This window comes from Pogoniulus pusillus, chromosome 2, assembly GCF_015220805.1.
Source record: "Pogoniulus pusillus isolate bPogPus1 chromosome 2, bPogPus1.pri, whole genome shotgun sequence".
NCBI classification, from domain to species: domain Eukaryota; kingdom Metazoa; phylum Chordata; class Aves; order Piciformes; family Lybiidae; genus Pogoniulus; species Pogoniulus pusillus.
In genome coordinates this window covers 9,166,005-9,189,902 of record NC_087265.1, presented here as the reverse complement: position 1 = coordinate 9,189,902, position 23,898 = coordinate 9,166,005, and the positions used below count along the sequence as shown (strand labels likewise).

The 23,898-nt window shown below is 39.3% G+C and overlaps 1 protein-coding gene across 5 annotated transcripts; it reads left to right on the top strand.

Annotated features, from left to right (window-relative positions):
- Window positions 1-15: 15 nt before the first annotated feature.
- Window positions 16-23,002, top strand: RAB3GAP1 (RAB3 GTPase activating protein catalytic subunit 1). Of its 5 annotated transcripts, XM_064155881.1 has the most exons (25): window positions 19-77; window positions 171-226; window positions 1,249-1,324; window positions 2,574-2,706; window positions 2,931-3,009; window positions 3,666-3,785; window positions 4,666-4,831; window positions 5,582-5,681; window positions 6,988-7,069; window positions 7,874-7,942; window positions 8,635-8,708; window positions 9,282-9,374; window positions 10,672-10,841; window positions 11,160-11,258; window positions 12,063-12,235; window positions 13,205-13,259; window positions 13,546-13,905; window positions 14,954-15,091; window positions 16,403-16,630; window positions 17,160-17,256; window positions 17,346-17,449; window positions 17,564-17,679; window positions 18,935-19,037; window positions 20,516-20,536; window positions 21,760-23,002. In XM_064155881.1, exons 1-25 carry the CDS (start codon window positions 60-62, stop codon window positions 22,000-22,002), a joined length of 2,973 nt encoding a protein of 990 aa, XP_064011951.1. In that variant the 5' UTR covers window positions 19-59; the 3' UTR covers window positions 22,003-23,002. The 5 variants fall into 5 exon arrangements, with proteins under 5 accessions (XP_064011972.1, XP_064011951.1, XP_064011962.1 ...); XM_064155892.1 differs by lacking the exon at window positions 20,516-20,536; XM_064155863.1 differs by having other exon boundaries at window positions 45-226.
- The last annotated feature ends 896 nt before the right edge of the window (window positions 23,003-23,898 follow it).

Below are 23,898 nucleotides of genomic sequence, written 5' to 3'. Positions count from 1 at the left end.
CCGCCGCTTTCCCGTGAGCCTCTGCGCCCGGGGTGGAGGGGTCCGGGCAGCGGCGCAAGATGGCGGCGGACAGCGAAGTGAGTGTTTCCCTCTGCTCCCCTTCCCTTGCGCTCGCCGCTGGGGCCGCGGCGGTATCTCCCCTCACTGCTTCTCCCGGTCTTTCTCTGCAGCCCGAGTCCGAGGTGTTTGAGATCACGGACTTCACCACCGCCTCCGAGTGGGAGAGGTAGGTGGTGCCGCCGGCAGTCCCTCTCCCCTCACCGCGGCTGCCGCGGCGGGGATCGCGGGCGCCGTGCTCTGTTTGCCCAGCCCCGCAGCTGCCAAGGGGAGCCAGACCCTGCGTCGCAACCGGCCATGCCAGCGCGGAGGTGGCTTTGGCCGGAGCCGCTGCCTGACCCGGAGCTTCGTCCCAGCTGTTCGGCGTTACTGGCTGTCAGTGCGGCAGAGGCTCAGGCCGCAGCTGATGCCTTGGTTAAGAGGATCTGGTCAAGCTGTTTCTGAACATGGTGAAAGAGATGGTTTAGTATCTCTTTGCAAGGGATTAGAATAAAGGTTTACGTGGTTTTTGATCATTAAAGTAGCCGTCTTACAGATAAAGCCTTTAAAAGTTAGTAGAGCAGTGTACAAGGAAACTTCAGGTGAAGATGCCCTTGCAGTCTTAATGTGCTGCTTTTTAAAACGCCGCCCCTCGCGTTGATACCTGTGGTAGGAGATAAAGATTCTAAGCACAGCATTTTAAATCTGAATTTAGTTTATAATTTCGTCTGAAATGCTCATTTATCTGTGAAAAACGAAAACAACAGTATGTGTGAAAACGAACGTACTGCAGCACCAGAAAAACAAAATGGTAAGAGTCACTGAAAACATGCTCAGAGCACTTGGTAAAAGTAACTGTCATCTGAAATGTAGATGCAGGAGGACCATTTTATTTGTACAAGGAGGCAGTTGTTCTGGTTTTGTTGTGATACTTGTTTGTGGGGTTTTTTTGTGTTGTCTCTGGACTTGTTACTATGTGGTTTGCTTTAGGTGATACTGCTCTGGCCGAGGGGGGATTGGACTTGATGATCTTCAGACGTCATTTCCAACCCCTACCATTCTGTCATTTGTTTGTTCTTTGGTGTTTTTTGGTTGTTGGTTTTTTTTTAAAGAGGAGTTCTGTAATAGGGTGATATATTACCTGCTTTTTGGGAGCTGAATTATAATACAAGCTCAGTGTACATCTAAATGCCTTTCCCTCTTCCCTAACAGATTTATTTCAAAAATAGAAGAAGTGTTGAATGACTGGAAACTTATTGGGATTTCTTCAGGCAAACCTTTAGAAAAGGTCAGTTACTGCTTCTGACTTCTCTTTTGGGATTCGAATTACTAATAATGTGTATGTGACGTGTATTGCTGTTTCATTAATTGTGGCAGATCATGATTTGTATTGGGGAATTTTGCTTGGAAAAGTGGCAACTGGATAAACAGTTTCTGTAGGTTCGTTGGTGAGCTCTCTGCCAAACAGACTATTTCCCTAAATGCCCTTCAGATAGGGCCTAAGGATCTATATAGATTTTAAATTTTTTTTTTCTTAAATTTCCAGTGTCAAATCTGGAAACATGGTTGAGGCAGCTCTAAACTCTTGAGTTTCTGTTTGCCCTGACTTATGTCTTCGTCATGTCTCACAAAGTCATGACTGAGATTTGCTTAGTACCACTTGTGACTCAGTATGTTTCATAGATTGAAGAGATCTTTTTCAATGTCTAATTAGAGCCTTTGTAGTGCTTTCTCAGTCCTATAAAATGCAGAGGAAATTGCTGAACTCTGTGTACTAGTATAAATAAATTCAGATCTTCTGGATTGAATGGCTGGTGCATTTCCAGAGGACTTTGCTGATTCTTATTTTTAGCTAGGTTACAGAATACTCAGACCAAAACTTATGTTACCTAATGCCCTAGTTTTCAACCTGAGCCAGCAGTGTATTCCTATGTGCCTTTTTTTCCTAGACCAAACTTCTCTTGATTTTTAGTGATCATGGGGTTGCCTAGGCTGCTTTCTTTTAGCAGCAGCATACAATTCTGTACAGTGATGTTGATTTATTTCTTGAAGACTTCCCTATGCTGTGATTTTGTTTAAAAAAAATTATTATCCTTACATACAAAAGTTTTGCAAATTAATAGATGCAGAATAATTTATCAGTGAAAGCATACTCCAAGTAATATTAAAGTAGAATGGTACAGATATAGGTAAAATCCTGGGTATCTTAGGCAAAGTTGAGGGTGCATATGCTTAAGAGGCTGTGTTACATAGAAGAGGATGTATCTGCTTCTTTCTTGTCATGTACTTTGAAGGCTAGCTGATCCTTCAAGTGAACATGATTATTGGCAATGTGGATTTTGAGTTTCAGCTATCTTTATAAGTAAGTGCTTTGATATTTTTTTTAATTAAACCTTGCCTAGCTATTTAAGAATAAATATTTAGGAGTAGATAAAGATGAATAAATATTCTAGATCATGTAGGCAGTATACATTTTTAAGCCTTATGAATGTTAACTTCAATTTATGTGATCAAAACCCATGTTTTGTTATATGCAGGGTATATTCACCACTGGAGCATGGGAAGAGAAATCAGATGAAATTTTGTTTGCAGACTTCAGATTCTCAATTACCCATCATTATCTTGTACAAGAACCCAGTGACAAAGATGGGAAAGAAGAAGTGGTAGAAGGTAGTTCTTTTACATGCCTGTAAGGATATGACAAAGGACAATTTCAGAATGTGAAATTCAGTGTGTTGATTTACTTCTGTGTAAAATTTTCTGGGATCCAGTGAGTGTAATCTGACATTTCTGATTCAGTGTGCTTCGCATTCAACAAATTGCTAATGCAAGTACTTTGTAAGTCATCTGAATGGATGCTGATGCTCTTTTTATGTATCAATTTTTTTTCACAGATGCCCTTCCTCTGCATATGCAGGACTTGCTATGCATGAACAATGACTTTCCTCCTAGAGCTCACTGTTTGGTAAGATGGTACGTATGCTGCCTCTCATCTGTAGGGCAAAAGCATAGCAGTTGAGAAATCTTTGATGCTGGCATAATCACTTGCATTTTTTTTCCCATCAAGAATTACAGCTTAAGTAAAAGGATCCTTTGTGCTGGACACAGGAAGGGAGTAGACAAAAAAAATCCTTGTGGGCCTGTCTTTTATTTTTCTATGTCAAAATATCTTTTTCTAATTTTCATAGATTAACTATTTGTAATATTTAAATGCATTCCTAAAAAAGAAAAGCTGCAGCACCTTAAGAAACAACCAGTAGCCACATTCATAGTAACATAGATCTTTATCATATTACAGCAGTGTTCAAGAGAGATTGTTTTTATGTCTAAATGGTTACAGCTGTTACTATCATAAGGCAGAAAATTCAGGACTGATAGACCTGATATTGAGTACAGTATTTGAATGCTGTTTGGCACCAGCAGTTTGTCATTTGACATTCTGCAGCACTCTGCCCACTCAATTCTTGACCTCTCTGAAAGACGTACTGACATTAAAATAACAGATTCCACAGTCTGTTGGTGACAATTAGGTAGGTTATTCAGCTTACAATATTTAAAAATTCTGTGTTTCAGTCAATTTTCTGAAAAAAAAATCTGGAAATTTGCTCTTTTTTTTTCTCTCTTTTAAGGTATGGCTTACGTGAGTTTGTGGTTATTGCTCCAGCTGCAAGTAACGATGCAGTTCTTAGTGAATCCAAGTGTAACCTTTTGCTGAGTTCCGTTTCCATTGCTTTGGGGAACACTGGCTGGTAGGTGAAAGCATGAACACTCTTACACGTCCAAGTAAAGCTCTTGCATACTGCTAAGGTGGGGAAAAGTATTGGTAGCAAAATACATTCACAGTTAACAATCGTAGAATCACTTAAATTGGAAAAGACCTTCAAGATCATTGAGTCCAACTGTTAGATATGTCAAGTCTGCCACTAAGCCATATCTCCAAGCACCATGTCTTTTAAACACACCCAGGGGTGATGACTTAACCACCTCCCTGGGCAGCCTGTTCCAATGCCTGATAACCCTTTCAGAGAAAAAAGATTTTTCCCAATAATGCAGTCCAAACCTCTCCTAGTGCAGCTTGAGGCATTTGCTCTTGCTCTATCACTAATTACTTGAATTCATTGTATTTGCACCATAATCTTGCTCTAGAGGATTAAAAAAAAAAAAACAAGCCAGGGAAACTTACAAAAGATTGATTCAATGTGTTTTTTTTTAAATATTTATTATTGTAAATAATCTTTTGTTGTTCAGCAGCTTTTAAAAGCTGCTGAAAGTTGTTGGTACATGTGATGTACATGACAGAATTTCTGGAAGAGGATTTCTTCCTTGTATGGACTAACAATACCTTCATAGTCTTCCTCTAAAAATATTTAGACTGGAAATCAGGTAGCTGAAATCGTGGATGAGGCTATGTTCGTGACATGACAGTCTGTTAGGTGTTCCATTTAATGATGAAGTTAACAGTATTTCCTCTTTGATACTATTAAGTATTTCAAACTGTGTTTCACAGAGAAAAAATACATTCCAAAGAATACAATATTATGTCAGAGTAATGTTAAAATATGTAACTAGTTTTAAAGACCACTAGACATCGTGGCATTGAAAATAATCTGAAATATTCTTGTTTTATAGTCAGGTACCAGTGTTTGTGCAAATACATCATAAATGGCGACGGATGTATGTTGGGGAGTGTCAAGGTCCAGGAGTTCGAACTGACTTTGAGATGGTTCATCTTCGCAAGGTGCCAAATCAGTATACTCATTTGTCAGGATTACTAGATGTCTTCAAAACCAAGATTGTAAGTGCATCTGATTGTATGTAACTGTCATTAAGAACAATTACTACCTGTTTTTTGTAGATTGACTTCTATGTTCTGGGGGTTTTAATTTTTTGTAAGCATGAGTCTTTCACTGCTGATACCAACAAAGTCTTTTTCCAGGTATCAACAGTATGTACTGATAAAGTGAGAATTGGTGTGGGTTCTGTTCTTCAGTGTTACTGTTTTTCAGTCTTGTTTTTCACTGCCCTGTGAAAGAGTGAGCCTGCTTACACTCTCCTTTAATAACCCTCTCCTCCCCCTCCTGAAAACAAACTCTGTTTTGTTGCTGAAGAGAGGGTCAGGGTATGTTTTTAGTCTGATACTTTGTAGCTTCTTATGCTAAGAGTAAAGAACATCACGATGAAATATGAGCCTTGAGTGAATTATGGAGTAATGATCCTGGTTATGGCTGCCTGCAACTACTCATAATATTAATAGTCTATAATCTTATCAAAGGTTGAGAAAAAAAGTCCTTAAAGAAGACCTAACACATTCTGGGTCAGAGTTATTTCTGAGTTAAGAGATGAATGTCTCGTGCATTGTAGAAACCTTAGCATCCTTACTTTTACCTGTGTCTTGTTCAACAATGGCTTTACTAGTGATATTAGGCATGTTGCAGTTCTGATAAAATTAGCTCCAATACAAAATATCACACCTAATTTGTTCAAGGCCTGGAGTGTTTAAGAGAAAGTGCTCTTTACAGTGATTTCTTTCCCTAATATTTTCAAGGGATGCCCTTTAACACCACTACCTCCAGTTAGCATGGCTATTCGACTTACCTATGTGCTTCAAGACTGGCAGCAGTATTTCTGGCCACAGCAGCCACCAGGTAGGAGATTGTGTCCTCAGAATGACTTGCTTTAAGATCAGCAGTCAATGCTAAAGAAACTGTTTATCTTGCCAGAAGAATTAAAATGTTTTCTGCATTGCTAGGAAAGGCATCACTTACAACTGAGTACCGTCTCACTTGCTTCATTTTCTTCCTTGGGTGTCAAGGATTTGTTTTTAACAGACCTATTTCTATATAGATAGCATCAGAAAATAAATTACAAAATTCTTCTGTCTCTGAGGTAAACAAGAGAAAAATAGATGTTAGTTCATTCTTAATACACATTTTTGTAGTGATGTGGTGTTTTAGGCACAAGGTGATGGAGTAGCCCAAGTTCTATTCTTGACTTGATAGTAGTTTTATGTAACAAGGTTTAAGTATTTAGGGCACACTTCAGGAGACAACCTGTGTGACCTTTCTTTGGTTGCCTAATTGTTTGGCTTTCCCTCAGTTCTTTTGAAGAAGTCTGTAGTGAAGTTGATCCTGTATGCTTTTACCTAAGGGAATGTTGAAAATACATTTAAAGATAAATGTGGTTTTTATTGTCTCTCAAGAAGAAATTATGCAATTAAGTTATCCAAATACTTTTCTAATGCCTCGTTTTGTGTGTAAGCGGTTTGCCAAATGTGTTTAAAGTTAAGGATCACAGACAGTGATAATATGATTATAATGTAATTACAGTATGTTATTACCCATTTAATTTTTTGTTGAGTGAAGGCTGGCTGTTCTTTGTTTATATATTTGAAAGATATAACATGGAAAGTGGCTGGGCATGCTGAGAGGCATGTTTTAAATCCCTGGGATTACAAAGAATCTCCCAGATGATTTTTAAATCTTAACTGTAGGAGACACATCACTCTTTTCATAAAATTACTAACATTTTTTTAAGTAGCTGATCTTTTCACTCTGCAGACTTGCAGAGTCTTTCTTTTCTGCATGAAACTGATTTTCTGCCTAAATAATTTTACGGCAAATTTGTGTCTCTGTTCTCGTGTCAACATTGGCTCTTTAAGGCTGCCGTTATAGCTATTATCTTTGCCTTTGTGATAGTAACTTTCCCTCAACAGAGATTACAAGAATTTCTTCTCTGTTTCTGAATGTGCTGTTGAATGATTACTTCTCAGTTTCTGCTAGAAGCACTTACTTTGTATACTAGGGTTATGTTTTCATAGCTATGTCATCTTAGCTGCCCAGCTATTGTCTGGTTATCCTACATGCTGCAGCCTTTTTACTGTGTAACTAAGATAAAATACTTCTTAAAACATCCCATACATTCTGTATGGAAAATATATTGATCTGACTTCAGATATAGATGCTCTAGTTGGTGGAGAAGTTGGAGGCCTTGAATTTGGGAAGCTACCATTTGGTGCCTGTGAGGATCCTATCAGGTAAGAGAAGAGTTCAGAAACCTGTATTTTGTAACTTCGCTAATGGAAGACTATAAGGCACGTTGTTTTAAGTCTTACCTTTGCCTGTTTGTAGACATGGTATGGCCCTAAGAGATGATAACATTATTCAAGTACATAGGAAACATCTCTAAAAAGTAATGGTCTAGCAGCAAATAAGACCATTTGCAGAATTAGATAACGATATTCAGAGTTCTGGCTCATAAATCTTTCACCATAATGTCTGAAGTACTCCATCTGTCTCTGAAACTATTATGCTGCAGTATACCTCAAGTGGATGTAAACTTTAAAAGTTTAAAAGTGTAAGGCTTGGACTCACTCTCATAGTTTGCTTATCCTTTGCAGAAGACTTACATTAAGAGAGTCTGTAAAGTAAATTATTGCAGTCTGTGTTCTCTTCTAAACACCCCATCACCACTCAGCAAATCTAGGAATCATTTTAATACATTAATGTTTAGTGCTGTAGGCAGTTAATTAAAAGGGTTCTTTTCTCTGTACCTGGATATCTGGAATGCAGTACACAATCTCTCCTTTTGCAGAGAGCAGTTGAGAGAGTCCTATGTGCCAGCTACTATCAAAGGTTAGTGCGGTACTGGGCGACCTGCTGCAGACTAGCCAACAGTGTATGCAGCCAGGAGCCTTACTGGAAAACATGCAGATTTCTGGATGTAGCTGCCAAATAAAGACTTAAATATGAACTGTCACAAACACCTTTCAAGATCTTTTTTATGCTGGAGAGAGCACTTTTTACTAGCACTGAAAGCTGTACATTTTGTGTTGTTGCAGTGAGCTTCATTTAGCTACCACGTGGCCTCACCTGACAGAAGGTATCATTGTCGACAATGATGTTTATTCGTAAGTATTTTGTCTGCTATGCAGCTATCCAGAAGTGTACTACTACATTTGTGCACTACTGCATTTTAGTGGCATCTGCAGTGTTCTTTGTGAAAGAACATTTAAGGTCATCTTATTTGGGAAAGGACCTTTTGAAATGCATTTGTGCATAAGAAAGTATTATTGTATCATTATCTCTACACACCCCCATTTTTAGACCCATTCTCATGATTGATTTAAAAGTTTTGCATACTGCATATTTCTTGGAGAAATGATAGTGGCATGTGGAAAGCAAATTAATTAACTGGTTGACATCCCTTTCTCAAAACCTATCAGCCAGGTTTTCTGCTAAACCTGCTAAAGAGGAAGAAGAGTGTATAATGATACTTAAGAAAGAAATACAGACAAAAAAGTGGTTGTTTTTAATTAATGCAGAAATGAGTCTTCAACATTAATACACCTGAACACAATTTAGTTGTGTTGTATCTGAATTGTTCTCATTTGTTTCTTATTCATGTTATGTATGAACAGAAGAACAGGGACCCTTGAGTGCATCGTAGAGTGTCCTGTTCTTTGTAGTATGGTGTATGTTATGGCTTCCATGGCCTAATTGGCTGTAATGCTCCATTTGTTGAGAATGTGATACTCTTTGATCTTTTGCGTACTTAGGGTGACAGCATGACGCTTGTGATAGTTTTTTTAATTTGTTTAAGTGACTTGGATCCTGTTCAAGCACCACAGTGGTCTGTGAGAGTCAGAAAAGCAGATAACCCTCAGTGTCTTTTGGGTAAGACATCAGAATTTCCTATCTTCACATGTGGCTTTTGTATTGTGAAATTAGGATTGAATTGTTAGTTGTTGATTACCTGAAGTCCTTGTGTTTCCTCACCTTATTTTTTGTTTTCTTGAAAAAGAAGCCCAGGCAAGCTTTGCATCTATGTGCAGTTCTTACTTCACCAGGCTCCAGAGAATAAGCATTTACTATGTATGTTCTGTGAAAATACAGATTTCATAGAATCTTTGGATGTTACTAAGTGCCTTATGCATGTATCCGTTACCTCAACTGAATCAATCTGACTGACAGCCAGGATTGGTATGCCTGAAGAGATGTTCTGTAGTCCATCCTTGCCTTTTAGCTTGTAAGGGAAAGGGCTTCAAAATTAAAAACATTAAAATAGATGTACTGTAAAAGTTTAATCTTGCATTGGGTGAAGTGGATTGAACACTGCTCTGAAGTTGTGGCTGATAACTGTCTTAAGTATGCATTTCTGGATTAAAAGATAAAATTTCCTGACCATTGAGCATTGTTTTGAGAGTTCACTTAGGGTTCAATGAGAATTTTACTTTGTTTCTCTTCTAGGTGACTTTCTTACTGAATTCTTCAAGCTGTGTCGTCGGAAGGAGTCGACTGATGAAATACTTGGAAGGTCTGCATTTGAAGAGGAAGGAAAAGGTTGATTTGTGTTACTTGCTTCTCTTTGTTTCATGTTGTTTTATCTTCTGTATCCTCTTTTCCTGACTTGAGATCGATCACTGTTTATACTCTTAGGCATTTTCTGTAATACTCCTGGGCATTCTTTTGCTCAGTGCTACATGGTATAATTTCTCATGAACTCCAGGCAAGCTTAGCTCCTAGATAACAACTGCCTTAGTTCTATAGTTGTTTTTTTTCCACTGGTAAACAAGAATTCAAAATTTGACTGGTGTGTACCAAAGTTGGTTGAGAGGTTTTGCCTGTCATCCTTTATATTCTTAGGATTTTTAAGGGAAAAAAACCCACAATTAAATCAAAATTACCTGACCAAGAGGTCAGACGTTTTCCCAACAGTATAGTTATTGACGTCTTTTTGATGTCTTTCTCCCTTTCTTTCACTTTTCTTCCTGTGTATGGTAAACGTTTCCGTCCTCCCTCTTGCCACCTTCTCTTCCCTCCAAATGTCAGGGAAGAAAATGTATCAGCGAGGGAAGAAAAATTGTGACTGTATTTTCTTTGATTATACTTGATCTTAGTTTTGAAGGAACTTGCTAGTTAGCTTATAAAGGTATTAAACTATTACTCTTAGTGCTTGACATGCAGAGTCTTTAGCCAAATTATCTTTAATTTTTTTGGAATATTTGCCAAGATGAGGATTTTCAGGTTGTTGGTAGTTATTCATTTTAAATTGTCTAGCCTCTTTTAAAAGTTAATTTTATTGTAAGAGAGGTTCTGAAGTTTGCTGGCAGCCATTCTGGAAAAACAGGTTTTCATTTAGGAAGTTTACCTGAAGAGACCCTAAAACAACTGTGCTTACATCATCTAGGGCCATACAGTGATTAGTACTGGCTTTATTTAAGGCTTATCTAAAGCTTTAGCCTTCATTACCTACAGTGTATTTATTAATGTCATGTACAAACAAAATTTAAACACCATCTCTTCAGCAGGCTTTTGCTGATACTCTCCCATAATTGTCTGCAAATATGCAGCACTGCTACAGTAGGTGGCAGGCACTACCTACAACTAACCCAGTGTAGACGACAGTAAATTAAATCTGGGTCACAAACACTCCTTTGTTTTGGTGCTTATCTGTGTGTCTAAGAACAGTCAGTATCAGCTATGCAATCTGGCAGCACAAGAGTGTAGCTCTGGTTAACAGAATGTTAAAAATCAGTGCAAGATAAATGAGACAGGTGAAATTTAAAGAGAGATGGTCTTGTGATTTGATTCTGGGGGGGAGTTGTTCTGTTCTAATGATTTTCATTTTATATTACAGAGGTTGCTGATATTACCCAGGCTTTGTCAAAGCTCACAGAGCCAGCACCAGTCCCAATCCATAAATTATCAGTCACAAATATGGTTCACAGTGCCAAGAAAAAAATTCGCAAGCACAGAGGTGTGGATGAATCACCTTTAAACAATGACGTTCTCAACACTATTCTTCTGGTAAGTGAGCCGTCTGTGCACAGGAAATTCTTGTAAAACATATATTTTGTACTTCCACTGATGCATCTGACTTATGGTTCACAGTGGAATTATAAAGTTCCAATGTCAATTCCATTATTTAAATTGCATTTATCAGATTTTTGAAACAGCCTAAATTGCTACGAGTCTGTGCAAATACAGGTGGACTGAAAATGAGTTCTGCACTCATAACAATTTTAATTACAGGGATTGCTGAACTGTAACCAGTAGTAGCTTTATGGAAAGAGGAGGAACAACATACTGATGGAAGTTTGCAATGTTTTTTGCTTTTTTTTAAAGTTCTTATTTCCAGATGCTGCTGATAAACTTGCAGATGGATTTGAGAGCAGAGCTAGCACTTCAGCAGGAAACAATCCTCCTCCAGAGAGTGAAGATTATGTAAGTTTTACTGACTGACAGCCATGAGAGAGAAAGCAACTCTGAGTCTGTATCCTTACAGACTTTGCTGTGGTTGCCTTATGTCTTGTAATAGATAATTTTTGGAAAAAAGAACTTGTGTTTGTGGAATCTCTACATAGAAATGGGTTCCTCACTATGAAAAGACATTGACTTGCTGTAGTGTGTCCAAAGACGGGCAACGAAGCTGGTGAAGGATCTAGAGCACAAGTCTTGTGAGGATTGGCTGAGGAAACTGGGGTGGTTTATTCTAGAGATGATATTGAGGGGAGACCACCACACTACCTGAAAGGAAGCTGTAGTGTGGTGGGGGCTGGTCTCTTCTCCCTAGTAATGGGGATGGGACAAGAGGAAATGTCATCAAGTTGCATCAGGGGAAGTTTACACTGGATATTAGAAGAACCTTGTGCACTGTAAGAGTGGTCAGACATTGGAACAGGCTGCCCAGGGAGTTGATGGAGTCGCCATCCCTGGAGGTATTCAAGAGATGTGTGAACATGGCACTCTGGGATTAAATGGCCATGGTGGTGTTGGGTTGGTGGTTGGACTTAATGAACTTAAGAGGTCTTTTCCAACCAAAACAATTCTATGATTCTGTGAAATAGTAGCTTTAAATTTCTTTTCTTCAATACCTTTTTCTTCCAGAAATTGTCATTTTTTGGTAGCTTATACTTACAGACTGGAAATAGTAGTTAGCTGCTTGCATTGACAAACAGTAAAGAAATCTTGAGTTTGGAAAAAATGCATTATTCTTGTATTCCCTGTTTTCTTTTATTTCTTATGTAGAATCTCTTCAATCAGTTTAAGTCTGCTCCTTCTGATAGTCTGACATACAAACTAGCTTTATGTCTTTGTATGATAAACTTCTACCACGGAGGAGTAAAAGGAGTGGCACATCTTTGGCAAGAATTTGTGTTAGAAATGCGCTACAGATGGGAGAACAACTACATTATTCCAGGGTAAGGTGATTTTCTTTTGTTGTGTTTTTTGTTCCTTGTTGTAGAAAGTGTTCTTTGTTTCAGAAACAGAAAACTCACTGTGACTTTGAAATGGAATATTGGTTGCTTTATTTTTAATTGCATATACTATCCTCTATTTTCATTACCCTACTTTCTTAAAGCAAGGATAAGTGGTAAGGAGAAGCATCCATGCCCTCTGAAAACTTCAAGATGTCTGGAGCAAGCTCTAGTTAAAGAGCACTCTGCTGTGTGAATGAGAGTGGAAAAAGCTCCAAAGCTTATGTGAATACCGTTAGATGAAAACAAAGGAGCTGATAATAGTCAGAAACACTGGTTTGTAACTGTAGTTCTGTCACTTCCTGAGGAAGCTGTTCCAAGTTCCTGCTGGTGTAGCAGCCTTTTCAGGCAGTTAATACTGTGTCAAGTGCTCCAGCCCGTCCACGTTATGCCTGCTGCAGCAGAGCTTGTTGCAGACCAAGTGAAAGTTTCTGTCGAAGTGAGGTATCAATGTAAAGTGAAAATATGAACTTTTACTTTCAGAGGGGAAGGACTGGTCATTTTCTTGCTTCATACTTTTAATGGAGATTGAAATGCATGGAGATCACTCTACTACCATTGCAGTTTTAAAAGGAAAGACAAAGGTGCTTAATTTTTGTTTAAAAACAGTTATATTTAACTTCCAAATGGAAAATTGACTAGGAAATGGAGGGTGTGTCTGTTTCATGCTAATGTGGATGATCTCTGAGCTTCAGAAATGACCTTTAGGAAATAAATGTTGCTTAACCTTTGGGCTTGTTCATTCACTAGCTTGTCTTCTGAAGACATAGAAGAGCCACATAGTTGCAATGATGGGGGAGGGTTTAATGTGGCTATTTGTCCCACTTTTGTATTTCATATGATTTAAGATCACATGTGTGTGAAAGATTCAACTTTATAATTGATAATGGTGATACTTCTACCTTTTGTTAGATTAGCTAATGGCCCTCCAGATCTGAGATGCTGTTTACTGCATCAGAAACTTCAGGTAAATATCCCAAATTTAAGAATGATTTTCTCCTAAGGAAATTGTCAGAATTATAGCAATTACTAGCTAATGTGTTTGTAGATTTAGTTTTGATTGTATTTTTGGGTCTGGAATTAATTTCTTGGGAAAACTTTTGTTATAGAAACATTTTCAGTGGAATTGTTATCTTTTAGAATTGTAAGGGATTTTTGGTGACTCTCCCAGGTGTTTTTTTTTTCTGTGACATTGTTCTCCTAAGAGAAGTAATTGATAAATAATACAATTCTTTTTTCCTTTAACTTGTTAGATGTTAAATTGTTGCATAGAAAGAAAGAAAGCAAGAGATGAGGGAAAAAGGGGGAGCATGTCTGATCGTTCACCTGGTGGTACTTCTCGTGATACTGGAAAAGGAGCAGACCACTCTGGGGATAACCCTGATAAGGAAGTTGGCAAGTCTTGGGAATCATGGAGTGACAGTGAAGAGGAATTTTTTGAATGTCTGAGTGATGCAGAAGATCTTAAAGGAAATGGGCAGGAAAATGGAAAGAGAGGAGCAAAAGAAGGCAACAAAGAGCCTGTAAATGTAAAACCTGAGGGTCGTCTGCATCCACATGGCAAGCTGATGCTGCTGCACCCAGGAGAGCCTCTCTACATTCCAATAACACAGGTCAGGTTGCAAGAGCTGAGGCAGAGGTGTAATACAACTCTAATGCAATGTGGTTTACACCTACAGGATTGTGAGTTGTATAAGATTTGCATGTTACAGCCTTATCTGTTCTTAAAATTGTTAAGTGCTTTTGTTTCCCATTTGTAAAGGTTGATAAGTCTGGTAAACTGAAATTTTACGTGCTCTTTTTGTTTTACTTGTTAATGGGCCTCCTTACCTGCTTTCACTCATTACTTTTAAACAAGAATGAAGCTGTCTACCTTAACTTGGAGTTTCTCTTAACTTCCAGCTGTTGAGGCATCCTCCATTCCCTCCTTGCTTCCATTTCTGTAAAGTAAGAATTGCTGATTACTACCTGACTGACCAAATACTGAATCAGATTTACTGCTACTTTTTTTTTTTTTATAGTAAATTCTCATCTGCTAACTAAAAGTCTGTAATCATCAGTTTTTACTACCATTGTCTAAAGCAGGTTTATCATGAAACAACTAGTAATCTACCTGATACAGACTTGTAGAGTAGTGATGAAATGGGAAACAGTGGTGTCAGAGGAAGTAATTTGAAGTCAGCCAGGCATGAGGAGCACAGCATTTCATTTACTTGAGAGAAATTATTTTTAATGAATGTTGCCTTGTGGGTAGAAGGTATGAGCAGAGTGTAGGCAGGCAAAAACGTTGTCAGTTTACTGTGTGCTGACACTAATCAATGGCAAAAATTCTGCGTTGCTTTAGATGGGGTTTCATTCATCTCAGTAAAATAGTATCAATCAGGTGCTTCCTGAACTTCATCTGGATTTTGGCACTTAATATATCCTTACAGTGCTACTTCATTCTCAGGTTCCTTTTTTATTTCCTTTTGGTAGTGTCTTCTTCAGACACATGGCTTTAGGCTGAACAGTTTAATCAGTAGGAAGTTATGGTTATTTTCTTTCAGTACAAATAAAACAGAATGAACTTTTGGTGACAGGGAGCTTTCCACTCCCTTTTCCTTAATAGGGGCTATGTCCAGGGGGAAGCTGTTTGTAAAGTTGTCCTTTTCAATGTTGCAGGAGCCAGCACCCATGACTGAAGATTTGCTGGAAGAACAGTCAGAGGTACTGGCAAAACTAGGGACATCAGCAGAAGGTGCTCATCTTCGGGCACGCATGCAGAGTGCCTGCTTGCTCTCAGATATGGAGTCTTTTAAGGTAGTAGTACTCGAAGCATTCTGTGAGACTGCTTTCTTCTTAATTAAACTGTCCTCCTTGCTTGTCTTGAAATGATTTCAGTGTTTTTTCTGATGAGATTTTTTTTCTCCACAAAACAGTTTCAAAGTAGTTGAAAGTTAAAACTCTTTTGGTAAAACTCTTTAAAAAATTCACGATCTCTGACTATCCAGACTGTTCAAGAATCATAGAATGGTTTAGGTTGGAAGGGACCTCAAAGATCATCTAGTTCCAACCCCTTGCCATAGGCAGAGACATCTCCCCCTAAAGGTGTATCTTACGCTGTCATGTTCCAGTAAATTTGCACAATATCTGGGCAGGGAGGGGGGTGGAATTGAGAATTAAAACCTGGACAAGCCCATGCAAAACAATATCAGAAGAAAACTGACCATTAAAGCTCTGAATCAAAACTGTGCATTTCTGCTTCTCACCACCTTGTGTCTTTTATTTAGTGTCCCTTAAAATTGTACATGCTTCTGTGCCTGGCTTTGTAAAGTGCATCTTTGTTCACACTCCATAAAGATAAAATGTAAAGTTGGCATAAAGAAAAAATAATATTCACAATTCTGTGTTTAGACTTTGAGGAGGTGAACATAATTTTAATGTATAGTTAAAGATGTTTTGTACCTTAGCAGTAAGGATAATTTACCACTGTTTAGAGTTCTGGACAGCTGTTGATCACACTAGGACTGGACTAGCTGTGGGTTTGTTCCATTTCTACTCCAAGCTCTGCAGAGGGAGCTAAGAGCACATACACAGCTATCATCAAAGGGTCTCAAAACTCTGAAAAGATTGGAGATTCCATTTATACTTAAAATACTGCAATGTTACTTTGTAGTTAAATGATACAGATGTGTTGTACAGTGAGAATATTTATGACATCAGTATCAGTTTATTAACACTGATTCATATCAGATACAAGTAGCAGTTTTATTTCTATGGTTCAAGTAGTCTAAAAACTCAGAATAAGAATACAGAACCATAGTCTGATGTTGAAGTGCACTCTGATGGATGAGCTTGCTTGAAATAACTGATGAAAATACTGTTTTGGAGGGATATGAGGAAGATTTCTTTGTTTTTGTTGGTGGTATGGGTTTTCCCTCCTATCATTCTGCTGGTTTATGCTTACTGTATCTGCCTCACACTCCTGGGTCTCTTTCCTAGAATACAGTGTGGTGACTGAACAGAATTCCTCAAGTTTTGTCTACCATTAAACAATATTGCCTCCCTTCTCAGGTTTTCTTGTTTGTATAGGATTCTTCAGGCACAAATTTTATCTTCTCTTCATTCTAGGCAGCTAATCCTGGCTGTTGTCTGGAGGATTTTGTGAGGTGGTACTCCCCCAGGGATTACATCGAAGAGGAAGTGGTTGATGAGAAGGGGAATAGAGTAATTAAAGGCGAGCTGAGTGCCAGGATGAAGATTCCCAGCAACATGTGGGTTGAGGCCTGGGAGACAGCAAAACCTGTCCCAGCCCGGAGGCAGAAAAGACTCTTTGATGACACTAGAGAGGCAGAGAAGGTAAAAGGTTCTGTGGGTAGTGATGGTCTGATCTGTAATGCTTAGAGTAGCCCTTTCTTCCTCCTGTGAGATGTAAACCGTAACACATCATTGCACTGTATTATTTGAGTTATTAAACTGTTTTGTGCATGCAGCAGAAATCCTTCTGAAGTATGTGCATGCAGCAGAAATTCTTGCTGCCATACAACAGTGTTTGAAATATCTAAAAATAATAGCATGTATAATGTAACTTCACCAGCTGTATTATTTAGGTGGCACTTTGAATTATTAGGAAATAAGTCAGATTGTTACCTGCATGCATGAGTGAGAAAACCAGAGCATTCCTAAACCATCATTATTTTAAATTTGATTCTGACCTGTTGGGACTGTAAAAAATCATTGAGGATTTGTGTAAACCTAGCTAATGAGTCATGTTTTACAACGGTGCCCCCTTGTGAATTCTTCAGTGTAAGTGCTCATTTTAGTTAAGGTAGTTAACCTTATCTGTGGGATGGAGTTTTGAGCAGTAATGCATTCTCTCACCTACTAGGTGCTTCACTACCTTGCAGTTCAGAAACCAGCTGACCTTGCAAGGCATCTCTTGCCTTGCATCATTCATGCAGCTGTACTCAAGGTAAAGGAAGAAGGTAAATAATGTTTAATAAATTATGAAGATATATGAGGATGAGCACTGATGCAATAATTACAACTTCTTAATTTCTCTTCCTCCTGATAGAAACACTAGAAGATATATCTTCTGTTAAGAAGATTATTAAGCAGATAATATCCCATTCCAGTAAAGTTCTGCGATTCCCCAGTCCAGAGGACAAGAAGCTGGAAGTAAGGCTTTTATACTGGCTTAAAAAACTTAACAAACCTAACAGACTTTTCCACTGCTCATGGGAGTGCTAAAAGAACAGATTTTTACTTTTCACTGTTATTTAATCCCTGCAGGAAATTATTGCTCAGATTATGAGTGTGGAAGCTATCATCGCCAGGGCCAGGTCTCTGAAAGCAAAATTTGGGGTAGAGAAATGTGAAAATGAAGAGGAAAAAGAAGATCTGCAAAGGTGACTGATTTTTAAAAAGCAACAAATATTTTTTGTGACGTTTGTTTGTTTCTAAATTTAGGAGATGGAAATGGTGATAATAAAGAAATCCTATTTAGTAGCTGCAAATGTTAGATCTCCCTGTCCTTAAGCTACTTAGAGATCTTTTATATGGGCACTCTAAACACCCTTTGAAGAAACCATCTCTCTGAAAACATGATGCCTGTTATTTTAATGGAATTTGGTTTTATCTTGGCAGTACTGGAGACTTAGTTGTTTAGGTTTTCTATATAAAAGATAGAGATGACCCTGCTTTAGCAGGGCAGTTGGTCTAAGTGGTCCCCAGAGGCCCCTGCCAACCTCTACAATTCTGTCATTCTGTGATAATTGATGAACTTTGTTATAAAATATGTAAAATCAAGACTAGGTTTTAGTATTTTCTGTAACTAATATGGAAAAAACTTATACCCCCCCCAAGTTACATTTTTGTATCCAGTTTCCTTACTAATAGGAAACATTACTGAGGAACCATATGAATGAAAAGCAATGAGCCATGTTTCATTGCTTCAATACCTGCTGTCAAACTGCTTACTGCTTAAGATGTCTGGTACCCAACATTAAAAAGGAGATACATTCATGCTGTTGTGCTCAGAGGGAGAGATCATGGTTTTGTAGTAAGTGCTGGGAGTTCAGATGAACAATTTCTGACTAAAGCAATTTCTGTTCTTAAAAAAAATGTCACTTCTCTGTGGCTGGCACCACAGAGGCTTTTCATTAGGAGTCTGGGTTCCACTTGGAGTTGAGAGAAGTAGGTTCTTTCTCAGACTGAATTGCAGCCTAGGTGTAATTGTCTCTGCTGCTTGAGCTGCAAGGCAAACAGCTGTATAATTCTGTGTGCCCTGCCTTGTCCTGGAAGGTGACTGTGTTTTTTGTTAGTGGTGAGAGCGCTGCCACTTGTATTAGCATGAATAAATGAGAAACAAGGTAGGAGGGAACAACTGCAGGCTAGGGGGAGCTTAGATTTTAGGGTAGGAGAAAAGGAGTAAGGGGGTGAAAAGGTGATGACAGTATTTCAGTAGGGTGCTGAGAAGTCTCAGGGATTATCTTAAACCTGTAGAACAGAGATCTTTGGAGAATGACTGACAGTTCTTGCCCTGTGCAGATGATTCCATGTGGAGACCTCCTCATGGGAAACAATTAAGGGTTTAGATTAGCAAGCTGGATATAGATGAGAATTAAACATTCCTCGTTCACTTTCAATCTTCTGTACCACCAGATTTGTTAACTGTCTCCTGGAGCAGCCAGAAGTATCAGTTGTTGGTGCAGGAAGAGGACCTGCTGGTAGCATTATTCACAAGCTGTTCATCAATTCTCAGAGGGTAAGAGAGCTCTTGATTGCTCTGCAGACACTTCTAGTTTAAGCACTTTGTGGCCATGACTTGTCATGTGATGCTAGTTTATTTTGTCTGCATATATGCATGTATTGACCTAAATGTGCTTGAGGGTTTTTTGGTAATGTTCAGCGTGATTTTGGCAGTAACTGAACTTTGTAAGAGGAAGAAAAGTAGATGACCAGGGATGTGAAACAAGGGAAGCCATCTGGGTAGATAGAAAGAGGTGTCATTAATGCTTCATATGGTATTGTGCCAGAAATTTCTGCTTATTCAAGTTACACAACGTGTGCCACATCACAGCAAGAACAATCAAGTGAGTTGATTGCTTCACATAGAAGATTCATAATACTAAATATTTTAGAAGGAAGAACTTTTCGGGCTAAGGCTTACATTTGGAATACTTGAGATTTCTTCTGTGGAAACTAGTGTGCTTAGGCAGTGCATCAGTTCTTTTCCAGTACAACTCTGCAGTCAGTTTACTTAATGCCAGTGTTACATCTGTTTCCTGGAAACTGTTCCCCAGACTATAATGGTATAAATACTCCCCTTTTCTCTTCAACAGTCTTTGCAATAATTAGCCTTAAAATACTGATTTCTGAAGTTCCTGGGCTGCAGTCAGCCTTCAGTTTCCGTGAGAATTGGACCTGCTCATAGCATCCTATCATGTAACTAAAATGTAACTGCAGTGGTAGTAACAAGGTAGCACAACACTGTAGCCATCTCAGAGCCTGAAATCCTGTTGGAAATCGTTGCTGAAGAAATGCAGTTACTGGGTATTGAACACTTTCTAATGCTTTTATAATAAACTGGGGTTTTTGTAAATCAGCATAAGGAGGACCATTCTGAAAACAGACCATGGTTATGCCAAGAAATGAAAGATGGAATATTTATTTTGTCCTTCTTTGCAAATCTCAACATGTCGACCAGCCTTGCTTGGAGCCCTCCTGTAGAGCCTGAGTTTGTGCACAAGCTCATGGTGAGGCATTGTGCTTCTGAAGCTGAGAATGAGTTTCTAGTGTCCCTGTTAGATAAAGATGCATATACATTAATAGGGTTTTGTTTCTTTTGAAACATCAGTAACTAGAACTCGGTATGGGGTACTTCCCCCTAGTCATCAGAGTGGTCACTGTTAGATTTCTTAGTGGGACAGACGCTAACCTGCTATGAGAAAACTCTCTTTGACTCTACCAAGAATTATTTCAGTAGAGGGACATTCGGTAAATAGAAGTTGGATGATTTCTTTGTTTGATCTTCTGAAGCTGGATTCCTCTCTCCAAATTGTGTGAAATGTGGTGTTATATTCTCAGGCTTTCTCAGGAATATGATAGTAAATGCATGTTCTTGGAAGTAGAGTGCATGATGTCTCTTAAACCTACAATCTCCTTCTAACCTTTTGTAAGTCACCTCTGACTTGCCTTTGTTTCTGTCTTTCATTACTGGTTCTTTTCTCATCCCTTTCCAAGCTGACTGAATCTTCTGATGAGGTAACCAACTTTGTCCCTCGTTTCCCACTCATCTTCTCTAGCTGCATAGAGTTGAACTTTTTAGTAGATAGAGAGTACAGCAGCCTGATTTAGTTTGCACTGTTGTTCACTTGTTAAGCGTAAAGATAACTGTGTTTCCAGAATGGCTTTTTTCTTCATTCACAGACTTTCTTTTTAGAGCCTAACAGGTAAAGAGAAAAATGTTTTTTAAACCAAACCCTTTTCTTCAAGTGAATATTAGCATTTTCTGATGCTGAAATACGTGGCCATGCCTTTATATTCTTCTCTGTTGCTATCACTGTGTTCTGTTTACTGAACGGCCACATCTTCCAGGGAGTTAGGTGGAGGAGGGCAGTACATGAGTGTCACAGTCTATGTAGCAGTACTTACTAGAAATACCCAACATTTTGGATAGAGGTTAGAGGAACTGGGGTAACTGCATGAAGTGGAGCACTAGGAACATCTTCTCTCTTGGTTTCCTTAGACCAATTCCTGTGGAAACAAGTGGTGCTGTCCCTGGTGACTTACTCCTGTGGCACAGGCTCTGGTGCTGAGCAGTGCTAGTCGCTGCTTCTGGGGTAGTGTTGGGGGTGCTGCAGGGTGGCAGCTGAGACGGACCTCAAAGGTTGACCAGAGGGTTCTGCCAGCCTGAGCTGTGTCCATTTGGACTAGATCCCTGTAGGGTATTGGGATGTGTACAGTTGTAATTAGACAATGTTCATTGGGCTCATTTGGAGTGAGCCAGCCCTTCTCCTGGAATCCAGACTGCAGTGCTGCCGCTTGCTGTCTCTGGGGCATTGTGCATCAATGGTCTGCACACCATCTCCAGAGCAGTATTCTGAGTTTGCAGAGGCAAGTGACTTTTTGTCAAGACTCCAGTACTGGTGCTGGTTATTTCTAAAAGGAGGCTGGCTTGGCCTTGTGTAGCCAGAGAGAGCTGAGAGCCCTGCTTGAGAAGGGGGCTTTCATCTGGTCAAAGCCTTCACTTCACACTGCCAAAACATCAGAAGGCTGAGCTTCGCCATCCACATATGAAGGTTATTCCATTTGATTGCCTGCAGTTTACTTCCCAACATCCCATTAGTGTCTTGCTCTGTGTACACATGAAGCGTTTTGACGTGTTTGCCATTTCTAACCTTCCTCTGCTCCTCTTGAGAAATATTTTCTCAATCCTGATGTTAGGAAACAGCTGCCCTTTAATTACCCCTCTGCTTTTATTTAAGGTCTCTGCAATGCCTCCACCTGATGAAGAGCTGAGGCGCTTGGGCTCCCCAGAGGAGCGAAGGCTCAACCCTGGGGCCGTTTCAGATTTCCCACCACCCACGGGCCGCGAGGTGATTTTGCGCACAACTGTGCCCCGTCCTGCTCCTTACTCCAAGCCCCTGCCGCAGCGCATGTACAGCGTGCTGACCAAGGAAGACTTCCGACTTGCAGGTGCCTTTTCAGCAGATACAACCTTCTTTTGACCTACCCAGCTGTGTGAGCTTGTGTGTCTGCACAAGCAGCATGCTGTTCATTTCCTCTGGGGAAGTTCACCTCAAAGACTGACTGGCACACAGGAAGAGACAATATGGCCATCGCTAGTGACAGTATGTTATGTTCCCAAGGGCAGAGCTGGACTGGCAGCCCAGGTTGATGCCTGTAGCAACTCCTAAGGTGGAGGTGTGGAATGGCTTTGCCAGTAGTTTTAATTGGACCTCTGGGGAAGGAAGTTTTAACATCTCCTTTCTGCCCAAAGGGTGCATATGGGCTTTTGGCATTGGCTGAATAATGAACATGAATGGGCTGTATGCAAAGACATGCAGAATATGCTGCTTTACAGTTCTTAATCAGATTTTATCAGGTGACATTAGTCTACTTAAACTGATGTGTAAACATGAAGTAATTTGTATTTATTGCTAATCATATCTAACTCACTGTTTTTTGGTTAATCATTAAGTTGCAAATCCTTCTACAATACCAATACTTCTATTTGAAGTATCCAGCACACTCTGGTTCATGCTGACTTCTGCATGCACTGCAGCAGTTGTCCAAAAGATCTTGCCTTGGACACTTCTCCCAAACAGAAATCAGTACACTTGGGGCTGTAACTGGACTGTAAACCTGAGAGCCTGAAGTGGATCAGGGATGGGTTTGGATAATTAATCTCCTTCCCTGCATGCAGGGGCCAAAGCTGTAAGTGACAGCTATGGAGGCGTTCCACTGTAAGAAGCTTGCTGGTATGTAGAGCGAGTGTGTGAATGCATCCTGTGGCTTTGATAGGATGGAACAGTTGTCACCTGCTGTACACCAACCCCAGGGGTTCTCATGCAAACACCATGACCTTTATGTGCCAATGTTGCTTTTCAGTGATCTACCTGTGTTTTAATCATTAAGAGTCAGCAAAGGAGCAGCGCTACTTTGTAAAACAAAATGTACAAACAGCTACAATGTTGTCCATGTTACTCAATAAATCTGAACATAGCATTGGCTCTCAGACTTCTTTAGGTACCAGCAGTGCTTCTGTCACAATGTTTTTCAAATGTCACCCTTGAATAACTGACCTCGGAGCAGCACTGGTTTAACTGTGACTGCATTTAGTGGAGACAGTTAAGTACTGCCTCAAATAGCGGAGTTCCAGCTGTTGCCCTAAAAATTCTTGTAGAGGTGGAGTCAGGGGCTAGATTGTTTTGCTTAGATAAAGCAGTATCAGGTGGAGAAATTTTTTTTCAGGATAAAGAAGAGTTAATTTTCTTCAGAGAAAAATCTTGTCACAGAATTTTCTTCTTGAGGCTGTTTTTTGTTTAACCTCAGTTAAATCCTCTCATAAAAGGGATGAGAAAGACAAAACCCAGTTTAGTTGTTGTTTAGCTGTCTGGCTTCTTTAAAAGACACTGCAGTAGGCTAATTACTGAACAAGTAATCTTTAATTTTAACTTCAGCTTGTTTCCTCTGTTGAGCTCATGAAATTTTATGTTGAAAATGTGGCCTCCTGTATAAACTTGGAACACTCTTCAGGTATCAGACAGTTCTTACTTGGTCTTTTAAAACTTCAGCCATACTTAAAGAAAATTAACATCATGTAACACTCCTTGAGCAGTTACTTGATGGTGTCTCTGCTGAAAACATCCAGTTAGTTTCACTGCAGAAAATGGTGGATTCCTGACACTACCTTGTCTGAAATATCTAAGTAACTGAGAAAAAGAATGTTTAAAACTCTTAAGAATTTTTCTTTTAAGGGTAACCCAGAAAGCTTTCCAGCCCACTTTAATTAGATGTAACTGCAGTCATTACTTCGAGAAGAAGAGGGGGTAGTGTAGGGATGTGCTTTATGTGGTCCTCACTCAGCATTCAAGGTGTGAGGGAAAGACAGATAAAGCATT

Bases quoted from the DNA above. Each gene is read 5' to 3' on its own strand.
- RAB3GAP1 (XM_064155863.1), top strand. From the start codon at position 60: ATGGCGGCGGACAGCGAAGTGAGTGTTTCCCTCTGCTCCCCTTCCCTT. The intron at 10,842-11,159 runs GTAAGTGAGCCG...TTTTTTTTAAAG, and splicing joins TTCTCAACACTATTCTTCTG to TTCTTATTTCCAGATGCTGC. The intron at 15,092-16,402 runs GTAGTAGTACTC...TCTTCATTCTAG, and splicing joins CAGATATGGAGTCTTTTAAG to GCAGCTAATCCTGGCTGTTG.